Source organism: Thunnus maccoyii, chromosome 23 (genome assembly GCF_910596095.1).
Source record: "Thunnus maccoyii chromosome 23, fThuMac1.1, whole genome shotgun sequence".
NCBI lineage: Eukaryota > Metazoa > Chordata > Actinopteri > Scombriformes > Scombridae > Thunnus > Thunnus maccoyii.
In genome coordinates this window covers 9,950,681-9,975,471 of record NC_056555.1, presented here as the reverse complement: position 1 = coordinate 9,975,471, position 24,791 = coordinate 9,950,681, and the positions used below count along the sequence as shown (strand labels likewise).

Sequence of the window (24,791 nt, the reverse complement as noted above, 5' to 3'; positions counted from 1 at the left end):
CACTGAGATGCGCAGTGATTTAAAACGTGAAGTGTTTGGTGGGGACAGCAGAAGCATACCGGAGCAACAAACATGCACGCACACCGACGCTTGTTGCACACAAACACTTTGAAACACACACTAGCTGCACACTACACACTGTCAGCTCACGGCTTGCCACATTAATAACACTGAAAAAAAAAAAAAAAAAAAAAAAAAAAAAAACTGAAATAATCGGTGACAGACGCCCACTGCTCCTACTGTTAATACATCATCCATCTGTGCAGATTAGAAAATGACAAGGTGGCTCGGGCTCACACAATAAATAAAAATGATGTGTCTTTTAAAAAAAAAAAAAAGGCGAAGAAAAACACCTTCTAAGTCCCCTCACAGACAGAAAGTAAAGCAGCTATGTGCATGCATTCTCAAAACGCCAGATGACCTGATTAGGGAGTGACAGGAGTCTCTGTTGCCTCTGTAACACAGCTCTGAACAGGATGGGACAGCAGAACACGCCACATTGCAGTATCAGCCGTGCACACTGAAACCCCCCCACACACACACACACCCCCCACCCCACCCCACACACACACACACCCCTCCGCCTCCCGCCCTCTGACCTGAAATGCCCTTAAAGAAACAACACACCACATCGCCATCACATCCAATCCACTATTCATAGAAAGGGTGGATTGCGCTCAGCCTGATCTTGTCGTTTAGGGTTTCAATCAATTGCTTGAGATATGAGCAGAGCAGGAGGGAAAGTGGGAGGGAGGACGAAGCTGCTCTGAAAGCAAATGAGATAAAAAAAATTTTTTTTGGTGAATCCAAGCCTCCTTCTCTTCTCCATATTGGCCACTGCCAATATGGCCCACAACAGGGCTCTGAGCTACAGGGTGGCAGGGTAAATCAGACGATAATCGCGCCAATTTTCACTCTGCAGCCATGTGCTTTCTCCTGTCACACTGACTCACGGTGGAGAAATGAGCTCGGGTCCATTGTCTGAGGGCCACCTGTGTTACTGCTCCATTTTCTCGAAGGCACAATGGCATTTTCCTGTTTATAGCGGTGACTGTGCTCTATAAACATGCAATATCAGGGGTACTAATACATCACATTAGAGAGCTTGTTTGTGACTGGGCTGCGGCCAAAAGGTCAAGCTGAACCTGTTCGTATTTCTGACACTTCTGTTCCTCTTTCCTGTGAAAGAGTGAGGAGGGAAAAAAAAAGGAGACATGGAGAGGGAGAGAATGTGATAATAGCACAACACTAAGTTTCTCTCAGCCAACGCAGATCTTTTCTTGGGAAACATTGCTGCATTGCCATTTCGACTGACACTCCAGTATGAGTAGGATCTTGCCCGGCCGGCCGGCCGGCCTACAGACGAAGCCTTGGGAACAAACGCGCACACACACACACACACACACACACACACACACACACATATAAAGCAAAATACATGGGCAGATGTGTGGGATGCCAGAGATGATCTGGAAGGACGAACAACCCCATAAGATAAACTGATTAAGTGTGCCGCGAGTGCCACTTTAATCTTTTGACTTGTGCCCTATGTGTGCCACCAGCCACAGCAGTAGTTATCTCAGGCATGAACAATATCTGTGGCATGATCTCAGACAAGCTAAAAAAAGATAATGTCTGAATTTCACGAATACACGCAGTATGTCGAAAAGTGCTGCATGGCAGGGCACGGATAAATTAAAATCTGCATCTCCACGCAGTTTAAAAAAATGATGTGACTATGCTGCACAGTAATAACCTTTATACAATCTTAAATGCACTGTTACATGTCTGCTTTAGTTGCTCAGAGCAAGATAACGACTCAAACCGATTATTTTGGGGGGGAAACGTACATTTGTATCAATGAATTATCCGTAGCCACAAATAGAGCAGATTTAGACTCCGAAAAGAACTTCCTACTAACCTTTATCACTTATTTGGTTTGTTCTGTAATGCTGAAAATGTCCTACCTGATGAATGTGCAGTTGCTGTTGTGGCTGTCTAGTTTTACAACTCACATTTATCATCAAATGAATATTATTACAGACATCCTCAATTAAATTCCTCAAAGGAATTTGAACTTCCCATCATTTTTAAAAATATTTTAGTCTTTTAAAGAAGCTTGTTATTCACTGGGGAAACATATAGAAAGCCTATGCAGGCCTTTTAACCATTAAAAATACACCCAGCTACTGCTGAGTTAGCTCCTCTCAGATTTCAGTGAATTAATTTCATCAAAAACTTCTCTGAGGGAAACCACAGTGACACATCAGGGGAAACCGCACAGCTCTACCATATGTTCTCGTGTCTTACATGTATACACTGATTATCTCAGGGTGAACAGCTCGGGAGACGCCGCTTTTTCTAATTAAACGCACATTTTACTGAAATCCTACAAATTGCCCACTTGGAGAGCGGTGATGTTTTCCGCTGGATTGACGTGATCTGCCCTACTGCCTATCTGTGTTTGCATCGGGGACAACAAAGGGAAAGATTATGCCTCTGTGCTGAGGGAAACTAGGGCACGAAAAAGGCGACCTCTTTTCTTGTATTGCGAGGGGAGAATTTACAGTCTGGCGACCAATTCATCTCCACGTTAAGACAAGGAGATGTCTGGGGCTTGTTCTCAAATTCACAGACAATTATGTTAAGCTGTTAAAGTGTTATTCCGAAATAAGCGCTTGATTTAACCACGCTGGAAACTTCCCCCCATATGGACTGTGGATCGGTTCAATCACAACAGTGTCAATATCCACTGACCCAGGAAATATATATCGCTACAAGCTACGCTTAGAAGGTCCGTGCTGGTTGTCATTTTTACGCATTTTACGCAAATGTAAATAAAAAAATCGCCTCACAAAGAGAAACGGCTGAAATTAAAGACTACGCACCGACAGGTCTCAAGTTCAAGTTGGATGGTCTCTTCCTCCGGGGTGTCCAACTCCCAACTTTATATTTCCTAGACGGTGCCTTCTGCTCTGTGTCTGGACCCAAAAAAAAAGAGCAGACAATAAAAAAAACCAGCACACGGCGACAATATTTGCAGGCTGGGAAGTAGGAAAAGTCGTCATGTTGGATATGTCGGGAGACGGTGTCCGGGGCCATTAAAAAGTTGTGTTTCCCCCCTTCTCTGCGTCTCTCTCCCCGGCCATCCAGCTCGGTTCAATGGGGACACGCAGGCTCGCAGACTGCGCCGTGCGTCCTGCGCCGCCAGATGCGTCAAGTTCAGCTGAGGTGAAGCCCCGTTATACAACCAGCCTGGGTGTGCAGCCTGCACTATCGCGCTGCTTATTTAATGTCAGCTAAAGGCACAAAAAAAAGAAAAAAAGAAAAGGCACATCACATTGAAATATCTGCAAAAACTAGGCTGTGTTGATTATTAAGGGCTGCCTCACTCCCCCCTTCCTGCCCCCTCCGCGAATATAAAAAGCACTATTTGCCTTTGTGAACTTACCTGATGTCAGCCTTGTGAAAAAGACATTTTCACTCTATTATTCATTTCAGAGGCTTATTTTGGGATGAAAATAGCCTAAAGTACTGCTGCAAAATTATAATCAGCACTTCACTGTCGTATGTGAATATTAAAGGAGTAATACACCGACGTAATAAGAGATTAAAAACACAATAAAGTACGACAAGGTCACTACAAAGTCACGATTTTTGCGTCGTACACAGACTTCAAACTCCATCTAGCAACATTTTAGAAATAATTAGGCGTTTTTTCGTTACTCATATCCCACAATTACATGTTTATCAGCAAGTTTAGCTGTAAACTCTTATTCCTGCTATAATATAAGGCTATATATTTCAAACAAGTGGTAAACATGGTGTAAAATAATAATATGAATGACTAAATTTATGCACAACTCTCTAAATATGGCTGTATCACCTTCCGATAGTGATAAAAGGAGCTACGATAACAACAAAAAACACATTTAAACACTGCTAAGTGCATTTCTCAATACAGGTGTATCTCTGCAGGTAATTATTTTCCTTTTATGCTAAGAAAACAAAGTCATACGTTATTTAAAAGCTGCATTTCTCACACCTGTTTGCCTGCGTTAATGAGCTCCAGTCGGTTTTCTCCTCTCTGTAAGTTAATGAAGGTCTAGTTATCCAGTTAGGCACCACAGGTGACCTCAGACAAGCCCAGACTTGTTGATTTGCCTCACAGACACTTTATTGATTAATCAGCTGTATCTTGCTGTGGTGATAAGAGAAACCAGAGCTGTTAAAGGACCAATCTGTCATGCAAAATGTTATTATATAATGGCTAAACCCGGCCACATGGGGTTCTTTGAAGCTACATTTTATGTCTTGAATTGGTTGGGAGTCTTAATTTCAGTAAATGGCAATACACAATGTTACATATTAAAAAAATACTTTATAATTGACAGTATTTTTTATTGTTTAGAAACAGTAAAAGTAATTTTGAGTTTGTAAGAGAGGAAGAGAATAAACCATCATCATTTTTCTGAGTGTAAAAACACACATTACATGCACAGATAGATACACATATACACAGACAGACAGGCAGATAAATAGATAGATAGATAGATAGATAGATAGATAGATAGATAGATAGATAGATAGATAGATAGATAGATAGATAGAAAAGCTCATTATCCACTTTATGAAATTTCAGCAGAGTAAAGACATCAAAAGACAGACACAATAAAAGGCAACAAACACAGAGAAAATTAAATGCTAGACTCCTGCAGAGTCACAATTTAAAAATTCAAGGCAGAATTTAAAAGTGGATGTTAAATAAAGTGTATCTGATTTAGCCTTAAGGATAATAGTCTTTAGAGGCATGGATAAAAATTAACTTTTAATACAGACTCCCTGGAATGTTTATGAGCACACTCCTTCACCAAGAAATACTGTGATGTAAATTGGTGAATAAGTAGTGAAAAAAAAAAAGAGTAAATTATTAAATTAACAAATTAATTTAAAATCCCCTAATGGTGAATTTCATTTATGAACTTTACTGTTCTTTAAAATAAAACAGTTAAAACACCGAGTGAAAAAACACAATGTGAAATATAATCTGTGAAAGAAAAAGAAACTTAAAAGTAATAATGTAGTGAAAAAGCACTACTCTCCTGCTCAGCTGAACACAGGTTATTTTATGCCATTGTTCAAGTTCAAATCACTATTTGTGTGTTTTGTTTGATTTCTGTTCAAACGTGCCGAAGCACCAGTCACACTGTGCACCTGCACAGCTATGAGCCGAGTGTACTGAATGGTGGTAAATCTGTTATTGACAGATGATATTACAGTTGCACTCGGTGACCGAGCTCTGTGTACAATACCCATATATCCATCAGCACAGAGACACTATAGGATTTTGTGTGTGTGTATGTGTGTGTGTGTGTTCATAAAACTTGTCTGTATATGGGCTGAGTATGTAGGTTATAGCTTACAGGGATTAAAAGGTGATTCAAGTTCATGTTGATGGATCGTCTCTCGGTGTGATGATGACAAACACACACACACACACACACACACACACACATACATATATATAAAAACAAAATTTCACAATGTTTAAAAGTACAATAAGCAGAGTGTTAAAATGCTGGGTGGTCCCTTGGTTAAAAAGACTATTTCATAAGAGAAAGGTGTGTGTTTGCTTTAATCATCACTGACAAATAAATTGCTTTTTCATTTTTAGCCGATTCTCAATAAATACTTCAAAATAAGAGAAAAATTATTATAATTGTGTAATTAATTAAAGTCAGACTATTTGCCATAACTTTCATATCAAAAAAGAAAATGTTTCGAACATTGTAGATTTTTTTTCACTAACATACACGACTTTCCTTTGACTTTATACAAGTGAACAAAATACATTTGTATGCAGCTGTCTGTATTTGTTCCAGATATAGACATAAACACAGAAGCCTGTTATCACTGATTTAAATGGCTCATATTTTATTATACACATTATATGTGATTCATTACACATTATTGCATTATTTTACTTAGAGCTGTATGCTGATGTAACACTTGTGGTTTTAGCAAGACTTAGAATGTAATATGTGTTCATTCTTGTTTGATTTAATCTACAAATACATTTTTGGTTCTGTTTCGAGTCATGTATATTTTAGTAACAGCTTTATTTTTAATATATCAATTTGCTATTTGATTTAAATTGATTTTCTTCTACTGTGACTGTTTCAGGTCCTTTGCAGTGATGTTTTTTCATTGTGTAAATGAACATACTACAAACATAAAACCTACAATGGGGCAACAAACGGTGTATTAAATGTTCCTGTTTTTGTTCTTTTTTTTATTAACTGAAGTGGACATTACAAAATTCAAAACCCCACAAGTTCCAACACATTCCTCGGCAGCAGCACCGTCAAACTTTAACACGAATGTACCAAAAAATCTAAATGTTGCAGTGAGATAAAATATCACCTCAAGTAAAGTATTAAGGGATATTAGTGCTGCTGATGGATATAGATATGATATTAAGCACTTATCATTCAAAACGTGGCACCTAAATGGCCGCCGGCACTCAATTCTCATCAATCTTTTATTTTATTCACTTTGTACACACTCTCAATCACTCACTCGGGTCGATTAAGAAAAAAAAGTTTCGACAAGAGAAAAGTATTCACTTTTTTTTGACGTAATTTTTTTTTCCATAATTTGAACACGCAACATGTCGAACAAGGAGAGGAGAGAAGAGAGGAGGAGAAAGGGGGGGCTAAATCTTGTGGAGGTGGCCAGGGCGCTCCATTTGGCACTGCTAATTTGCAATCAGACACTCTCTTTGAGCTCTTTCCTACCATGTCTCCAGACAGTGTGGATGGCAGTTGAGACAAAGCTAGCATTCTCCGCCGCCCAAGGCTCCTCTTAGTTTTATTTCAGGCCACTGCTCTCAGACACAGACCATTCTGCATGGAGCACACGAAGACGGCGGCGAGAGAGACTAGGAAGGAGGCAAGTTCGGGGAAGGAAGAGGAGGAGAGGCAGGAGAGGGGAGATGCGTGGAAAAAGTGGGAGGTGGCTTTGTGAGAGGCCAAACTGCTGTCCCCCCCACCCCCCCACCCCACCTCCCTCAACTCCACCACCTCCCCCCTCACCCCCCCACCCCCTCTGCTGCTGCTCCTTCCTCTCCTTGGATGGTACCCGGCCTGTTCCCAAAAAACCTGCTGCAGTGCAGTGCCACGCCCCAACCCAGCACCATGAAAAGACTTGATCGATCACGTTGCTCGAGCCTGGGAGAACGGATCTAGGGCCGCTGACCTTTTGACCTTCACGGTCTCTACTCATTTTCTATGACGGAAATCCAATTCTAGACACACACTCTTGGCGTATAAAGTTTGATAAACTCCTCAGAAGCTCAATTTGGCTGCTGCACGTGCACCGAATAGACGAGGGATATTGTCCGCATTTAAGTTGCCTCAGAGCTTCTGTAACTCTTTTTGTAATCTTTTACGAATGGCACGCGCTCAATATTGTTTTAAGGAAATCATGAAAATGAATAATGGATAAGAGCTTTTCCTGTAGCTTACCGAGAAGAGCACATGTTCCTAATTGTTTAGTGTAACTTATATCTGATTTGATCTTTCGGTAACTCTAGACCTGCACACATGTCAGTGTCTTATCTCCTTGAAAAGCTCCACATGCTTATTTTGTGTCTTACGTGTTTGTATCCTGCTTATTTTATGGCCTGAGAACATGATCTATTTTTTTTTTTTTCTAGTGCTACATTTTTCACGTGATGTTTATCTTGTTTTGGGTTACTTTAAATGCAGAGCTGCCACGTGTTCAACCATGACTGAATCAATGACTGGACTGTTGTCTGTCATTGCGCATCAATAATTTCTAAAAGCAGACCTTAAAAGTAAAGCTTACACAAATACAGAAGGGGGGGAAAAAACTGCCTCAGTCCTCTTTTGGCTTGGGCCGATTCCCACAGGTTGTCTCACTTATTAGCTGCTTTCCTGCGCTGGACCGAAGAGCACAATCCCTCTCAGTCTCACTCGAACACATAACAATGCCAGGAATGGCTGCATTTGTGCAGTACAACCATTAGGCAACATCCGACTGCCTAATTCATTCAATTTCTCCCTCTGCCATGCCAGCACAATTGGCCTGAAAGGGCGCAGGTGGGGGGCAGAGGAGGCTGGGAAGCTTGTTGCTGCAATGCAAGCAAGCTAAAAAAGCTCACGGCTCTAGCTGGTGGAGGCTTGGATGGGTTAAAGCGCAGGACATGGGGCAGACTGTTGGGAAAATGGTGTCCTTGAGGCGATCCCTGCAGGGCTCAGCGGTCACCCTGACCCCCCACCCGGAGCTTGACCCTGACTATATCTTTAGCAGCGAACAGTACAAATTACTGGATCGCATGGCTCTACTTTCTCCCCTCTTCAATCCCTTTCTCTTTCTCACTTTCTTTTTCTCTGGATGACCACAAACAGCCATTGTCACTGCAGACCACGAGAACAATTGGGTTCTTATGCTGTGGCTGGTCAGGGGATGGGAGGGTAAACTTCAGCAATGACTGCACTAAGTAAATTATAGCTCCAATGGCCTGTGTGGTTTGGAGAGGCTGCACTTTGTGAGAGGTCCTGCAACTAAAAACCACCGGTTCAGCACATTTGTTGCCTCTGCAGCGCAAAAAAATGACGATGGCACGGCGAACGCAGACATTTTTTTTTTTTTTTCTGCGATTGGTATGATTCGCATGCATCCGGACATTTTCAACAAACAGTGAAGGCTGTTAAGAAGTTCTAGTAGCTCTTTTTGGAAAGCACTCACTTTCTAATCTATACTGAGTCACATCTTGTGAAAACTGAATAATTGCGTGACTGCAGGGCAATGAAGGATTGCCACAGTCCTGCTCCCTCTCTCCCTCCCTTCCTCTCTCCCCAGTCCCTCTCTCAGATCGAGGCTCCGCCTGTCGACTGTCCTCCCGCGCTCCAGTCGCTCCACCCTCCCGCCCTATCCCCTTTCTACATGACATCATCTGCACATCTGTCATCCCAACAGGGTGCTGGTGACACAGACAGGCCACAAAATTAGTAGAGCTCTCTCCTTCTGCCTTTGTCACCATCTCTTTCTTTCTCTCTGGCTCTCGGTTTCTTGCTGTTGATCTTTCCCTCTTCTCGTTTCTTCTTTCTTCCTTCTTACTGTAGGTGCTTTTCTTCCTTTCCCTGCACACCTTTTTTTTTCCCAACCCTTTTTCACCGCTGCATTATGTCCTGTAAATAATATGGTTGCATACTACATTACATCTCCCCCGTTTCCTACAATGTGGCACGTACATTTGAGAAGGCAGGAAACAGCCATTAAACTAAATGATCCATGGGCCTGACCCCAGCCCTGACCCGTGTGATTGTGAGCAAACTCAATCAGCAAGGTCAGCACTAACATGATGTGACTCTTAGAAAAGTTTTTTTTTTTTTTTTTCTCTGACTTTCTATGATTTGAGCTATTAGAGCCTGCTAAAACCGGTTGAGAGGTTGTGGTTTTATCAATTTGTGTATGTGTGTGTGTGTGTGTGTGTAAATTTGAGAGAGGAAGAGAGAGTGGGAGTGATTTTTAGTGTGTTTCAACAGTAAGGCCCAACCCATTAAGGGCAGAGTATTTTCAAGGGAATAGAAACTTACAGAAGTGTAACACATGTTTGATTCCCAGAGCCCCAGTGTAATAATTCTTCACATATGAATTACTAACAGATAAAATCAGGTTGAGCTGGATCAAACCAGCTGCAGTGAAATTACTACCTTTGGTGATGTAAATTACAAAATACAATGAAATCTATAATTTAGCAGGTTTCCTTAAAAACAAAATGTGCACTTTTCATATATTTCTCCTTTACGTAAAAGGGTGAAATGGAGCAAATTAGAAGCTCCTTCATTGTTTCTGATTCATTTTGTCTTATGAAATAATGCATAATTGTAAGGTTGGGGGGAAAAAAAGTACAATAAAAGAAAAATAAATTTAAATAATTTGCCGTTAGTTGACCTTCCGTAGGAGGATATAAAAAGACATCTCTTAAGCTTCGGGGTCCTTTGTTAAAAGATACCCTCGCAGAATGCAGTGTATGGGATTTGAACTCAGGATTACACAGCAGGATCAGGGGCCTGAAGACCAGCACACACTCCCCTCAAATCCTTAAAAGGCAATTTGAATTTGTATGTATGACTCTGGATATTATTTAAGTAACTAATTCTCATTGGTGTAATTGTTTAAAAAAAAAACGTATGTTGCCAAATAACAAATGTGACATTACAGTGTAACAGGATTTGGTCACCGACAGAAATGATGGTTTTGAATCTTACTGTCTCAGGTTTCTATCTGTAAGTAAAGACACTTACAGGACTGTAATCTGCCAGTAAGGGAGTATACTCACGTTGTCCTTTGTACATGTGATATTTTGCTTTTACGAGCACGCGCACTAACTTCTGGCATCTGTAGTTGATGGTGGAATAAAGTATGGAAATACCCTTTTAATTCCTTTACTTTACAGGCTTTGAGTGTTCAAAAAAAGTCTAAGACAACAGATTCACAAAAAAGCAGCAATGAGCAAAATAATAATTTGTTTTAATGGTCACTAAAAGAGTAGAGGTTCTACGAGAAAGCCGTTACGTGTCCCGTGTTTACACGAACAAAACGTGACGGTTAAATTTTGAAATTTCGATGGTAGGAACCAAGATGGTGGAACCACTGACGGGCGGTGGGAGCGACAGGCTGTTGTACAGCTTTGCCTCCTGAATACTTTGAAACATAGGAGTAAAGAGCCCCCTTGAGGATCTCTGAATTACTCACATTATACATTACCGGTGCCTCTGAGCTGCTGAGACATGGTAATGTTAAACTCACTTCGGGTTGAGCAGCAAATATTTTACTCAGTCAGGCATGTAGAGGACCTGAAATAAGTGGAAAGAAGAAAGAAATCAAGAGGAGATGGATTTTCTCTACTAAGATATTTTGCATTTCATACTAAACTGAGTGATCATGTTACGATGTGATGATAACAGCTCTATTTTTAACTAATAAAAACATAATGTTAGGGTCTATGGGTGTAAAGCGTACTACAGCCGCTATTCTCATGACATGAAAGACAAAATGTTGGCGTGAGGACATGCTTGACCCAAACCAGAGAGGTCTGAGAGACCTTCCCTGGTGCTCTGTCTCCCTCTGCAGTAATGGTGGAGTACAGACACATGAAGGCGGAGGCACCCAACAACAAAAGAATGCCAGAGAGAGGTGCAAAAGGATAAAAATCTTAAAGAAAGAGGGAAAAATGGCAAAAATAAGCTGAGAGAAAAGCTGCAGGCATATTTAATTTAAAGCAAAGAGTCTGCAGGTTTTCATTCCTATTAATCTCTAGACTTATAAATGTGTATCACGTTGATAAGAGGCAGTTTCAATTGCAGGTGTCAGTCTGAAGATTTATTCACAGATGAATCATATACTTTCAGAGGCAGCAGGTCTCATAATTTTTCCTTTTTTGGCTTTGTTAGTTGCTCGTGGTTCTGTTTTCAAAGCCATTTCTGGCGATGCCGTGTATCCAGTTTCTCAACATCTGCAACATGTTTACATCTCTCAAAATCTGTATTTCTACACCCCAAAAACATAAATCCTGTTTACATAAAAGGAATAATTTCTGAAGACATTTATGTGCTGCGTGGCATTGTAGAAAATATGGTGCTCCGTTCGGCCCTCCCTTCATCTGCTCTCAAAAAGGTTCAAGATGCTCCAAGGACAATAATTGCTCAAAAGTGGAATTGCGTTGTTGTTCCTCAACATGGAAACAATTTCCCCCTGTCAGCTTTGTCAGGTTTCAGGGATGCTCTGAACAGTGTAAATTAAATTTGATTACAAAGTAGTTTCTTTTAGCTGTGTCATAAATACTCTCTCACCCCGGGGCAGCTTTGTTTTTTATCTATAACACTCCATAACCCTTCACAGTGCAGGGGGCGATATTCATTTCCCCAACCACACACAGATTTCTTGTGCATTCCAGCATGCGTTTTACCCCATTACACATATAAGCACCATGTGTTTGTCTTGCCATATTACAGTCTAAACAGTGCCTCTGACATTGCGGTAAAGCTTGAAAGCCACTTGAGTTGCATGTAGCTATGTGCCAGAATGGCCCATATGCACTTGTCTGACCTAAACAAATTAAACCCATCAGGGTGTCTTAGTGGATCAGAGACACACATGATATACAGGACCGAGGCCTTTGATGCACATCTTTCCCCCTCTAATTAAGTACAAAATGTCAAATGTGACACTTCACTGAAATTATTTTTTCAAGTCTTACCCGCCTCAACACGGAGGTCCTCGGCCAGCAGACCAAGACAAGACATGTTCATTGACTTTAAGAGACATTACAAGATGGTCCTGGATGGTTTTATCTGTAAAAATACTTTTTTTCATCTTTTTTCATACTCTTCTTTTATAGTCAGTTGTTTTAACATTCTCTATGCTGCTTTGCTCTTGTCAGCTATTGTCTTTTTAAAGGAGGTGTAATTATGCGTGTCGTATGTCGACAGTGGGTTGGCCCCTCGGTGTCTGCGTGTTTTCCTCAGATGGTCTTGTTAATAGTGATGATGATGACAGTGCATCAGGTTTCCTTTTGTTTGTTAGTCATTGTTATTCTTTGTCCTATTCCTTTCTGACTACTGTCTGAAACCTAAATAGTTTTTTACGGGACATCAAGGATCAGATTTTTATTTTCCCCGTTTTTAAGAGTTTGTAATATGCATTGGATCATTATAATATACTGCATATTTTGATTTATTATTACACTTTTAACTGCTTATGTCCCCAAAAGATCCCTTTTAAACATCTGTTCTGATCTTCCTTGCTTGAATCATTTTTATTGGGCCAAAATTTCAAATAAACAGCCCAAACACTTAAAAAAAAAAAGACACTGAACGTTAACTCCTCAAAGCTAAACACAGTGTGTGGACTGTAACTACGCTACTACAGTCCAGCCAGACACACTTGTGTCAAGGACTTGACCATATAGTAAATGGTTATACAGTTAGACTAAACTAATTTGCCCTTAATAAACACATACATTATAATTAAGTCTTATTTAAATCAAAAACTGTGGTAGCTGTGGCAGGTTAGGTCACCAGGCTGTAAAAACCTGCGTTAACATGATTGGACGTTACCAGTCAGCTGATAGTTGAGCAGCTGTGAATGAGTCAGTGTTTGTGAAGCATGAATGAAACAGCTGATGCCAATCTGCCAGTACTAGCATGACTTCAGTGCTCTGCCTGAGCTAACCCTATACTCCATGTATTCTGAAAAAAAAAGCTTCTACGTGTTTTCTATTAGTTTTGGAATGTGTTTTATGGATTAATGCACGTTCATTTTTTCTCCCTACCACAAGTTGACGGACCGAGTCTAGCAGCTTCCCCTGCGTCTTCAGCTGTACGTGGATAAGTTTGTCATGTGTGACACTTTCAACTCCGAGGCCTGCTATTGTAAAGAAACACGTCACTTGTGATGAATTGTCAGATGTTTACTATTATGATCAACAATACCTGTCTCCTCGACAACCGCTCAGGGACCCTGCTGGGGATTCTGGGCTTAAGGACAAGATAGGCCCAAAAGCCCACAGATCCGTAAGACACTATTATTATTAATCTAGACTTTTTAGGCTCATATCCAGCTTGAGGCTCCGGTTTCTCCCTGCCTGTCTCCAGCCCTGTCACTCACGCAACCTTGAGAGTTATGATGCAATCAAAATCTCTTCTGTCAAAACTCCTGACAGAGAAAAAATATGTTAGTTTTATAGCCACTGTCATCATTGATCTGATGTCCTGTTCAGCTATATATAAAAAAAAAAACTTCCCATGTCTCTCTTTTCACCTCGTCTTCAGCACAAAAATATGAAAAGAAACAGATATCTCTGTGCGAGCGCCAGGACAGTGAGTGCACGCTGCTTAAGTGCTATCTTGGCTTTGGAAATTGTGGTCAGGAGGATTATTTGGACAGAAAGAGAGAGGGAGAGGGAGTTAGGAAGAGACAGAGAAACAGAGTGGGAGTCATAGAGAACACACACACACACACATACACAAAGGGTTCTGCCTCTGCTGACAGAGTGCCAGAGACATTATCTGCGAGTTGTCCGCTGGAATGGCTGTAGACCCGAGTTCCTGTGACGAGGTTTCATCCAGACGGAGACTTCAACAGCCAAGACGGTGCAATTTAGTGGCAAAGTTGCTTCACAGTACTCTGTATGTCTGACTGCAGCTATGGTTACACGCAGGCTGAGCGGGCATGAGGATCAGGCCAATCTTATAACAGTCAAAAGAATGAACGGTATTTTATTCTTTTATATCCCAAATCACTGCTATCTTCTAAAACACTTTGTTGGCAGCGACAGAGAATTTAAATTAAAAGTTTCATTTCCACAGTGCTCCCCTCAATCATTTTTCTGGGAGAAGGTCTCACTTTTGTTCTGATTGACATCTCATTTTGGAACAAACTTTATTAATATTATCTTCTTGTGGTTATTTGCACGGCTCAAGTAAAGCTCTGAATATTTCAATGGATTTTCGGTTTCCAAAATGTCAACAGTGAGCAAAGAAAATATGCCCTTTGTCGTCTGTTCGCTCTGTGAAGCAAACCTATAAAACAACTGATCCTTTGAAGGTCCCGTGGAATTAAACATGACCGTCCCCACTGTTTGTGCTTTTTTTTTTTTTCTTTTTTTTCCATTTTACAGCTTCACAGCAAACACTGTTTGCATGGAACATCGTTAAAAGGAAGAGACAGCGACAATTATTCCTTTTGCGTTCACAGTATTTTGCAATATGTTCAAAAGACTATCACAAGAATATGCACCATGTAAAAAAAATGTCCTACATTTTGATCAGAAACGACTCCTTTTCCAAAAGAGGAAATATTTCAAAAAGTATAACTTGATAAACTGTTGCTTACAGAATACTGCACTACCTGCTGTGCACTCTAGCATCAAAACCGGATGTTTTGGGATGATGACATTTTTCTTCTTGCTACCACATGAGGGCGTATGGTTGATCATGCACCGGCAGAATATATGAACCAAAAGACTACAGAATCTCATAAACTGAAGCATTTTAACAAGTATCTGCCCTGCTGGCCAGACACTGCAGCTACAGTGTTATAGTGCTAAGTTTGACCTCTTACTCCAGTGATGATGAGTTTTCACACTTTCATTGACCAGTTTAATTCATAAATCCTGTAGGTTTTGGTGATCTCCACTCCAATCATTCAGTCACTCTTTTTACTTTTAACACATCAAGTTAAATTCCGCAACATCAATACTGGTTTGCCAAAGACAAGGATGTGATTGGACAACACTAGAGAGAGATAAATTGGCCTTATTATTGTTATTTACGTGTAATTCTACATGTCAAATCCCTTAAAGGTGGGAGGAATGGTGTCATACTTGTACCCAGAAGGTCACAGGTTCGATTCCACAACAGGTAGTGCATCCAACAGCCCTCCCAGAACTCACACTGATTGATCAATATGAAAAGGAAAATACTCAAAATCTAAATACAAACATGGATAATACATTTGGTGATCAGCTTTACAACTTAGAGCGTAAACAAAAATTTGATGCAAGCTTGAGTGAGCGAGAAAGAGAGAGAGAGAGAGAGAGAGTTGGATGGAGGGGGTGGGGGGGTGTGGGGGTGTGGGAGGTTTTGGGGGTGGGGATACGTTAGGATGCGCGGTGTGCAGACTCATCCCGGGGGCTGGTGCACCGGGAGAGGCCACTGTCTCCCAGCCTTCCAATGCCACAACAGTCTCACTTTTGGGAGACGTGAGCGGCACGTATCTGACATCCGGAACCCCAACTGCCCCCACCCACCCTCTCTCTCTCTCTCTCCCTCTCTCTCTGTCTGTCTCTCTCTCTCGCTCTCTTTCCCACCCAGTCCTCTATCAGCCCAGGTGGCAGAGCGCACTTCGGCCGAGGGATGCAGCGTCTCATCTCCAGCACATGGACAGCGGAGCTTGGAGCTGCCGCAGCGCGCCACGGCTCCACTAGCTGAAGACGCCACCTCTCAGCGGCGGGAATAAGAGACGACACACCTGCGTTCAACTCCTGGACCTCAGACTAAAGGATTGGTTCATACATCCTCCTCTTTTTTCTTCTTTTTTTTTTTTCAAACCGCGAGAGCAGAACAAGTTGTGTTCAATGCGCAACCATGCTCATCATCCCGTCTCGCAGTGCGCTGCTCTCCGTCTATTACCCACAGATCTTCCTCATCCTCACCAGCGGTAGCTACCTGTAGGTTTCTTATAAATGCACTTGCTCAATTTAAACACATCGGTTTGATTTATAGGTCGCCTAACACGTGGGGCAGTTGTGGCTTAAGCGCAAATTGGCCAATTACGCACAGTGGATTTGGATAGATCGCACCTAGAAAGCAATAGCTGGTTATTGCAGGTGTTTTTACGCTTTAAAAAGTTATCTTTTAATGTTGCTAAATGGAGTAAATGGCCATATTTTAATCTTTAACGTAGCTAGTTTGTTCTGGTGTGGCAAAGAGATTATTTTGGAAACGGAAAAAATGTAACTTGGAATACCCAGTCAGCCAAAATTTAGGAAAAATAGGTTGGAAACGCGTGTCTGGTGTCATTTAATCAATTTAGGTTTTTTTTTCCACAATGGAATCACACACTAGCACGGGACAAGAGCTGCGAAGCTGTCCCCCATAATATGAACTGTTTTATCCCTTTCATTCAAATATTGTGTCATAAAGGACCGGTTATAAAGAGAGAGTGAACTGAAGCCATTATTTAATCTACATGATTTTTTTACATGTTCTAAGATGTGCGTAGCTGATGAGATAACCTGCTCTTATGGATTTACACATTACACCAGAGCCACTCTGTCATAGGAGCACCTCGTCAGACATGGGCCATAATTGGAAAGGCAGCATATGGAAAAGAGTGATATTGGACTACTTCATGCTCTGCCTATAGGCACAGGCCAATGTAATGAGCTCTTTCTTATAGCATTAAAAGACCCTGGCCCTCACAAAGAGAATGATTGCTGCACCATACATGCCTCTCATTCATGACAAGGGCAGGTCCTGAACCCTAAAATAGCTGTGGTGGTTCATGTTTTCTGTAACACACAGAGAGAGAGAGAGAGGCAGACAGAAATGAACTGGATTTGGACCCATTTCTATAATGAGCTATTCTTCTCTTTTATGTCATTCTGGAGGTCCTGAGATTACATGTGATGTGGTCTGGCGTGAGGATGAATGTTGTAGAGTCTGCTCTTATCTTCTCATTTGGTCTTGTTTGTTTGGTTTCTTACTTTCAGTTCAACTGCCAACTATCACAAAAAGTTTAACAAAAATGTAAATGTTTATTGGAAACAATTGGACAAACCTCTTTACTTATTGCCCAACTGGTAGCAAAACCAGAGCACAGACTTCAAATCAAACTGCCATGTTTGCCATAAGCATACCAGCTTATACAATTTTTGTTTCGTCACTTCTTCTTGTGTGTTCTCATTCTTCCAGACAGAATATTATCAATGCTTCCTTGTAGAAACTGTTCTGATGGACGTTCCTCTCATTAAACTCTGTCTCTCTCTGCCTATAGTGCGCTGTCCTCCGTGGTAGCTCTGGGCGCTAACATCATCTGCAACAAGATACCAGGATTGGCCCCCCGTCAGAGAGCCCTCTGTCAGAGCCGCCCCGATGCCATCATTGTCATTGGTGAAGGCGCCCAGCTGGGCATCAATGAGTGTCAGTACCAGTTCCGCTACGGCCGGTGGAACTGCTCAGCCCTGGGAGAGAGGACAGTCTTTGGACAAGAGCTGAGAGTAGGTCAGTCTGTTTGCACCTGGCTGCCTGGCTTGTGTCACTGAAACTCACCTTTTCTAGTTTTCTTTCTAGTTTTAACTGTTTGCTTTTTTTTTTATCTTAGTATAGACTGTATGAAAGAGGCAAAATAGGCTGAGTGAGGATGAGAAGGGACAGAGAGGTCTGATGGGACTGTAATTGTAGTCCAGCAGAGCATACAATTGCTCAAATAGCAGGGGAATTACTTAAGGATTTTCTGAGGCAAACTATTTACAAAGTGTTAAACTTTTAACACCAGCAAATGAAAATTCTTGGACTACAAAAAGTAAATCAGATCAAAGTAAATTAGACGCAACAGTTGGTAATATGAGCCTTGAGACACAAGTGTGGACTGATGTGTGATGAGGGCGACAGGATTGTGTTGCTTTAATCTATAAACAGGCTTGTGCTAACCAAACCCAACTGAGCTCTGTGCCCTGATTTCCACAACTGTGTGAACTGTGTGTGAACGAGCATAGTTCCGATGCTGTTCAGCTCTGCGGTTTGACATCAGGCTGTTTTCTCATTCTTCTCGTATTGTCCTCAAAGCTCATGTGACTATCATCAGTGGCATGAGAGGGAGCTGTAGTGTAGCTCAATTTAGTGCCATTAAAAAAGACTTTGAGATGGGTGGCAAGACTTTTATTGAAAGCATTTTTTTTGTTCGGAATGCCAAAAGCAGCAACCACAATGAATTCTCTGCCTGCCTTAGAAGAAAAACTGTGTCCCAAAAGTTTGATTCAATCTGTAGTTGCTGATTGTGACATCACTGTTCTTGCAACACCCATTGTCATAGTCCTGCACTCATAAATGGAGTGTGAAGACTTCCTTATGAAGCAGACCGAAGGCCTATCTGGGTGTGCCATCTTCTGAAAGCATTTATATCAAACCTCTGCGATCTGTAAACACAGCAACGCACACATCTCCCTGGTTTTAGTCAACATTCTTCCCAGTTTTATTTCTCACAAAAGCCTGTTTGGTCCTAACGTGAACCTCTTATATAAATTGTATTTCAGTCTGAAATGTTTTGTTGCGGTCTTGCTGTGGCTTTGGATCCATGTTTAATCTAGCAGCTCTGGGAGCAATCACTTTCTTCTACACGGTAGACAGGCAGACAGACGTCTGGATCCCTTTCTTTCTTTTGTCAGAGGAAATGTCTCTTTTCTCTTGTGGTGTGTAAACGAGCTAGGAGAGACACTTTGGACCCAACTTTGTTCCCCATGTCCTCTTCATGTAGACAGTTTAACCAAATAAGAATGTTCTAGACGACTAAATTTTAATAGAAATGTATAAAAACTAGCTGGATTGTTCTAGCAGTGTAAAAACATGAGCATTGATTCCTAGTAAAATGAATCAGTGTTTCCCTATGCTGTCTCTCTGAGCATTTTCACTATTTTTCAAAATGGAAATGTAGTACCCCCTCTTGCGTTGCTAATATATCATCGGTAACTTCATTTGATTGACTGTACCAGGCCTTTTAACTCATTAGGCATTGAGAAAGACCAGAGAGATTCATGCTAACCACTAACTGAAGTCAGCTCCAGCAGCTGGATGGCAACAATAGGACCCTGCATGCACTGGTGTACAATCAAAACAAATCATAGTGCGAAGAGATGGCTGTTTGGCTATTGCATGCGTCTGATGCCTTGAGAAATGCTCACCATACAATATATCTGAATGGCTCGCGGATTTAGCCTGATGAGAGAAGACTTCAGAGTTTGTTATGAGTTATGGACCGGGGGAACCGCAGGCCCGATGGTTTCTCCGAGTGAGTTTGTCAGGTTGGAAGAGAGCCATTAGAATCGCCTCTACCAGAGACGCCATGCATTAATACTCTGGGCTGTTGAGAAAAACGAAGGCCCAGCATTATCCTGATTGGAGAGGGAGGATATCCCATTACACGGACCAATTGTAGTGCCAATAAATTCATTTCCCCCTCCATGCCATAAATATAAATGTGTTTATTCTGAAGTTCAGATGGTGACATACGAAAGCTTGGAAATGGGCACATCTCAGTCAAGCCTGGCCGCAGATTATTTCAACATGCAACACAGCAGTATCATTTGCCATAATAATGTGGACCGCCTAAGACAGACACAGAATGACACTTAAGCTGCATGAGAAATTCCATTGATGAAAAACATTAAGGCACAGCAATTCCACGAGTGCTGATCCAGAAAAAAAGCTCCTCTAGCCCAGTGGTTCTCAAAATGGGGCCTGGGGACCCCCAGAGGTCCTTGAGGGGGTACCAGCGGGTCCCTAGCAAAAAGGGGAATAATTTATTTTCACTATAATTCCATCCATAAGTGACACAATGACAGAATGTGTGACTATTTTGGTTATTGTTTTCATACACTTTATGTAATAAAACATCTAAAAGCAAAAGTCTTACCAGATGGGGGACCCTGGGACAAAATCTAATCAAATGTGGGTATGTGGTCTAATTTGTGATAGTTTAGGGGTCCTTGATATGAAAACATTTGAGAACCACTGCTCTAGTCAGCCAGTAGATGTCACTTGTGTTTTCCTCACTTTACTGATTATTGTTTAAATGATGACTGACTGCTGATGCAGATCAGAGATCTGAAATAAGGCAGAGAGAAAACAATCAGTGAGCTATTATGAGATTACACAGATGTTCATAATAAAGCGCATTATGCTGGTGCTACTCAAAGTGCACTTCTGATATCTAGCCCATTAACCTGCCTTTAAAATTATGTAAGACTAAAAATAGAACTATAATCTTCTGAAGTTGTAGCTCTGATACTTGACATTAATAAATATTAGGAAAGTAAGATTAATTCTGTTGAAAACTCCTCATCTACTTAGTTATATCATACAACAATTGTGACATTCTTCCAGTGTTAATATACTCTACCAATCGATTCCTCTCCAATTCAGTGATGCAATTGAACTATCTTTATCTTTCCTTAAAGGAGTAGTCCCGCAATTAAGTATTGCACCTCAATAAGTTGGGGGACTTGAGTAATCAAAGCTGACAAGGTAGATGTTGAAATTTCCTGTGTTTTAGTCTCTAGTATGGGTCAAGCTCCAGAAATGCAAGATCCTACATTTCCCATAATGCAACTCAGTACCTCCTAAATGCCTACTTCTTTCAAACTCCACAATCCCAGCTTGTAACACAGGCTTTCTGTTAAAAATTTTAAGTTTCAAGTCCAAGTTGAAATAACCCTGACAACATCATCAGGGATAAAACAAACTTTAATCCTCCTTCTTCTGTCATAAAAGTGTAACTTTATGATTGGTATACAATTACTGCATTTTTGAGGGAATAACTATTAGTACTGATTTTAGAATGCCTAAAAAAGTATAGGTACTTAAAAAGCTATTTAGTTTAAATAAAGAGAGTACTTGTATCAATTTACTTTGCACCTGATGTTGAATTTATTCAGATTCTGTTCTATTCTCTTCAGGCAGCAGGGAGGCAGCCTTCACTTATGCCATCACTGCAGCTGGAGTTGCCCACGCAGTGACCACAGCTTGTAGCCAAGGCAACTTGAGCCAGTGTGGCTGTGACCGAGAGAAGCAAGGCTACCACGACCAAGAGGAGGGCTGGAAGTGGGGAGGCTGCTCTGCGGATGTAAAGTACGGCGTGGAGTTCTCGCGGCGCTTTGTGGACGCCCGTGAGATCAGGAAAAACGCGCGCCGGCTGATGAACCTGCACAACAATGAGGCAGGGCGAAAGGTAATGCAAGCAATCTGATCAAGTATAGTTTTATATATGACTTTAAATACATTTTCAGGGTTCACTGATGATTACCCCAAAAATTATGCAAACTTAGCTAATACTGCAGAAAGCAAAGTGAGTTAAAAAATCAACACCAGTTTAAACAGATGTAAGATAATGTGGGCAAAAATAAACAACTAAATTATCAGAGATTATTAATGATTTTGTCTGTTTCATGATAAGTACTTATATCAGTAACTAAAAGATTAATAAATGCATGAGCTACAGATCAGCGCTAAATTATAAATAAAGTGCAGAAATAATTAAAGTTCCTGTACATCAAGTGTCTCTGCATGTGTGAACACACTTGCGAGTGTGTGTAAGTGTGACAGAAATGCAAGACTTGGCAGATACAGCTGCCAGATGGATTAGTGCCACAGCCCTACAGTCCATTCACTGAATTACTAAGCATTAAGTCAGGATAGAGGATATTATTGCAAGTCTCACTCTCTTCCTTTCTCAGTGGCAGCGCCACAGACCACGCTTCTGCCCCGCCGCACACACTGAACCAACCAAAGTCGAGAGCAAACTCCCCAAAAATGTGATAGCCATGAAGAGAAAGACAGACAGAGTTGCTGATTTGACTGCTAGCTACAAGATGTTCTAATTATGAGCTTAGTTGCTCGGAAATCACTGTCTTATTATGAAATAAGTGCATCCACTGTTAAAATGTGGATGTAACTTTTTTTTTTTCCAAATGTCAAGCTTGATCTCTAAAAATCAGTAGAGAAGCAAACAGTCACCTGAAAATATTTGTATGGCATTATAATGTAAATCTGGCTTTAACCACAATGTAATTCTATACGTGCATGGTTGGCCAACAGCTCTGGTCAGTTTTCTCGGGCTGTCACGCCATTATGCGGTCTGAAGAAAGGTAAAGTTAATTAGAGACTACAGTCTTTGGAGTATACGTTATTTTTTCTGACATAAAGTTGGCCTACTGGTTGGTGTGCTGAAAGTTAAAGTGTCCACAGAAAGCCCAGCTTACCAAAAAAGACATCTGAGGGCCATGCGATTGTCATTCAAATTCAAGCAATGACATGTGAATTTAAAATGACCATTTATGTATTTATCAGATTACCCTTATTAACTATCATTTTTATTTCATACTGACCTAATTTCTACTCTCTATATGATCAGATCCTAGAAGAGAGGATGAAGCTGGAGTGCAAGTGTCACGGTGTGTCTGGTTCCTGCACCACAAAGACCTGCTGGATCACGCTGCCAAAATTCAGAGAGATTGGTTACCTGCTAAAGGAGCGTTACAGTGATGCAGTTCAAGTAGAGCCAGTCCGGGCCTCACGGCTCCGCCAGCCCTCCTTCCTACGTCTCAAAGAGGCTCGGGGCTACCAGAAGCCCACTGACACAGACCTGGTGTACCTGGAGCGCTCGCCCAACTACTGTGAAGAGGACACAGCCACAGGCAGCACAGGGACACGGGGCAGACTGTGCAACGGTACCTCTACCCACACAGACGGCTGTAATGTGATGTGCTGTGGCCGGGGTTTCGACACGCACCACTACACACGGGTCTGGCAGTGCAACTGCAAGTTCCACTGGTGCTGTTTTGTCAAGTGCAACACATGCAGTGAGAAATCAGAAGTTTTCACTTGCAAGTAGGGGATGAGGAGGTGGAACACTGGGGGAGGCTTTGTAAAACGGATATGGGTCGAAGGTAAGGGGATATGACAAAGTGGAATTTGAAGTGAAGGACTTGGAAGTATTTATTCAACATTTTGCACATTTTGACATCCTATTTGGAATTCTTTACAGAGAGGAGAGACAGACACGAAATGGGATATGGTTTGTAAAGTATTGGGAAGAAGAGACATGAACATTTCAGTAATATATTTTCTTGCGTGCTGGTACAAAACATGTGACATGGTGCAAACATGTTGCAAAGGACATGACGTTTGTTTTTTTTTGTCTCCAGCAAAGCAACATTTGGAAGACAATTACCTGCGCATCTTACAAAGATGTAGCTTACAGTCTTCAAAAGATGTCACGCACAAGAGGAAAATAAAACTATTGGTGGATCTTGTTGGACTTTTGTAACATCCTAACTGGAAATGCTACAAGAGCAAAGTGCTTTCAACTGCCGTGAAAGAAGGAGAGTCGAGCTTCAGTGGCTCCCGCTGAGGGTTGAAAGATGGCAGTGGAATACGTTTAACTGTACACTCACACTGTATTCTGTTTGAACACTGAAAATAAAACAAAATTATTTATGTAAAAATATATTGCAAACCTATATAGGATGGATAGCAAGTTCAATTGCTCTTTAACATGTTTCTTCTCCTTTGTGATCTACTGATACAAGCTGGGAGTAACCAACTTTTATTCAAGTGGAATCACATTTACAGCCACTGAACAGAATATTCAGCTAAATCCTCTGTTATTTTAATTTTTATCCATTATCAGTCGTCAGTGGCATATTAAGCTATAGATTAGTTCTTTTGCACTCACATAGTCACACTTCTTCTTTTTCATGGAACATCAACATCACAGAGTTTGGGGGGTTGTGTTGTCGAGTGCCGTGCTGACATCTCTCTCATGGACATATTCCCCCCCCCCCCTTGGGCCCACACCCTTTGTTACGCCAAGAGCCAAAGAGGCAGAAAATACTCACATACTATTTTAAGCATCCAAACTTGTCAGTTTGAACGGCACTTTCCATCCCGACCGTGTTCATTGTTTTGTTTTGTTTTTGGAGGGCTCTTGACTTCTGAGAAAAGTATGTAAGCCTCATTGGAACTCCATAGAGGTGCAATCAGGTTCAGATACATCGAACATTCCCATGAACGGCAGAGACATGGAATTCCACATGGTGGCCTCTGCTTACACAAGGTCTTCCAGCGCGGTTTAGGCCTGCCTGGGTGGATGGCATGTACCCTAACCACACAGAAGGGGGTATGAGAGGATCAAAGGCCTCAAAGCTATTTTTGGACAGCACCCTTAATGTATTCAGAAATGTTTATTTAGGCTTTATATAACTTACAAAACAATTTGAAGAGTATATTTTTATATGAGGAACGTGGCACTTTATGTCATTTATAGATGGAAAAGAAAGTCACTATTTACAAGTGTTTTCTAATGTCATTGTATTCAGATTTGAGAGCTATAAATTATTTGGAATTTATGTCTTTGATCAAAGTTCCTAAATTGTAAATAGTCCACGTGTTTTTTTTTTTTATCAAAGTAGCCCAGATTGTCCA

General features: G+C 41.2%; 1 protein-coding gene and 1 long non-coding RNA gene across 12 annotated transcripts in view; one reads left to right on the top strand and one right to left on the bottom strand.

Moving 5' to 3' along the window:
* LOC121891247 overlaps positions 1-4,483 on the bottom strand; it is a 34,199-nt gene extending 29,716 nt beyond the window's left edge. For 4 of the 7 annotated variants that reach the window (XR_006094068.1, XR_006094067.1, XR_006094065.1 and 1 more), the window contains exons 1-2: positions 4,046-4,483; positions 2,889-3,299 (exon numbers count right to left, since the gene is read on the bottom strand). This is a non-coding gene — a long non-coding RNA (uncharacterized LOC121891247). Of the gene's footprint in view, positions 1-2,888; positions 3,300-3,451; positions 4,006-4,045 lie in introns of those variants that run through there. The other 3 variants (XR_006094066.1, XR_006094071.1, XR_006094069.1) reach the window with 3 other exon arrangements.
* An 11,391-nt stretch (positions 4,484-15,874) lies between these two features.
* Positions 15,875-24,651, top strand: wnt7ba (wingless-type MMTV integration site family, member 7Ba). 5 transcript variants are annotated; one of them, XR_006093931.1, is made up of 6 exons: positions 15,875-16,261; positions 17,590-17,816; positions 21,266-21,537; positions 22,720-23,254; positions 23,353-23,382; positions 23,513-24,651. XR_006093931.1 is itself a non-coding variant. In XM_042403329.1 (4 exons), exons 1-4 carry the CDS (start codon positions 16,169-16,171, stop codon positions 23,197-23,199), a joined length of 1,062 nt encoding a protein of 353 aa, XP_042259263.1. In that variant the 5' UTR covers positions 15,875-16,168; the 3' UTR covers positions 23,200-24,651. The 5 variants fall into 5 exon arrangements, 2 of the variants coding, with proteins under 2 accessions (XP_042259263.1, XP_042259262.1); XR_006093929.1 differs by having other exon boundaries at positions 23,353-24,651; XR_006093930.1 differs by having other exon boundaries at positions 22,720-23,382.
* Positions 24,652-24,791: the final 140 nt, after the last annotated feature.

What these genes read in the sequence shown, in the direction of transcription:
- wnt7ba (XM_042403329.1), top strand. Translation starts at nt 16,169, where the DNA reads ATGCGCAACCATGCTCATCATCCCGTCTCGCAGTGCGCTGCTCTCCGT. An exon ending in TGGACAAGAGCTGAGAGTAG is followed by an intron (nt 17,817 to 21,265) that starts GTCAGTCTGTTT and finishes TATTCTCTTCAG; the next exon opens with GCAGCAGGGAGGCAGCCTTC. An exon ending in ACAATGAGGCAGGGCGAAAG is followed by an intron (nt 21,538 to 22,719) that starts GTAATGCAAGCA and finishes CTATATGATCAG; the next exon opens with ATCCTAGAAGAGAGGATGAA.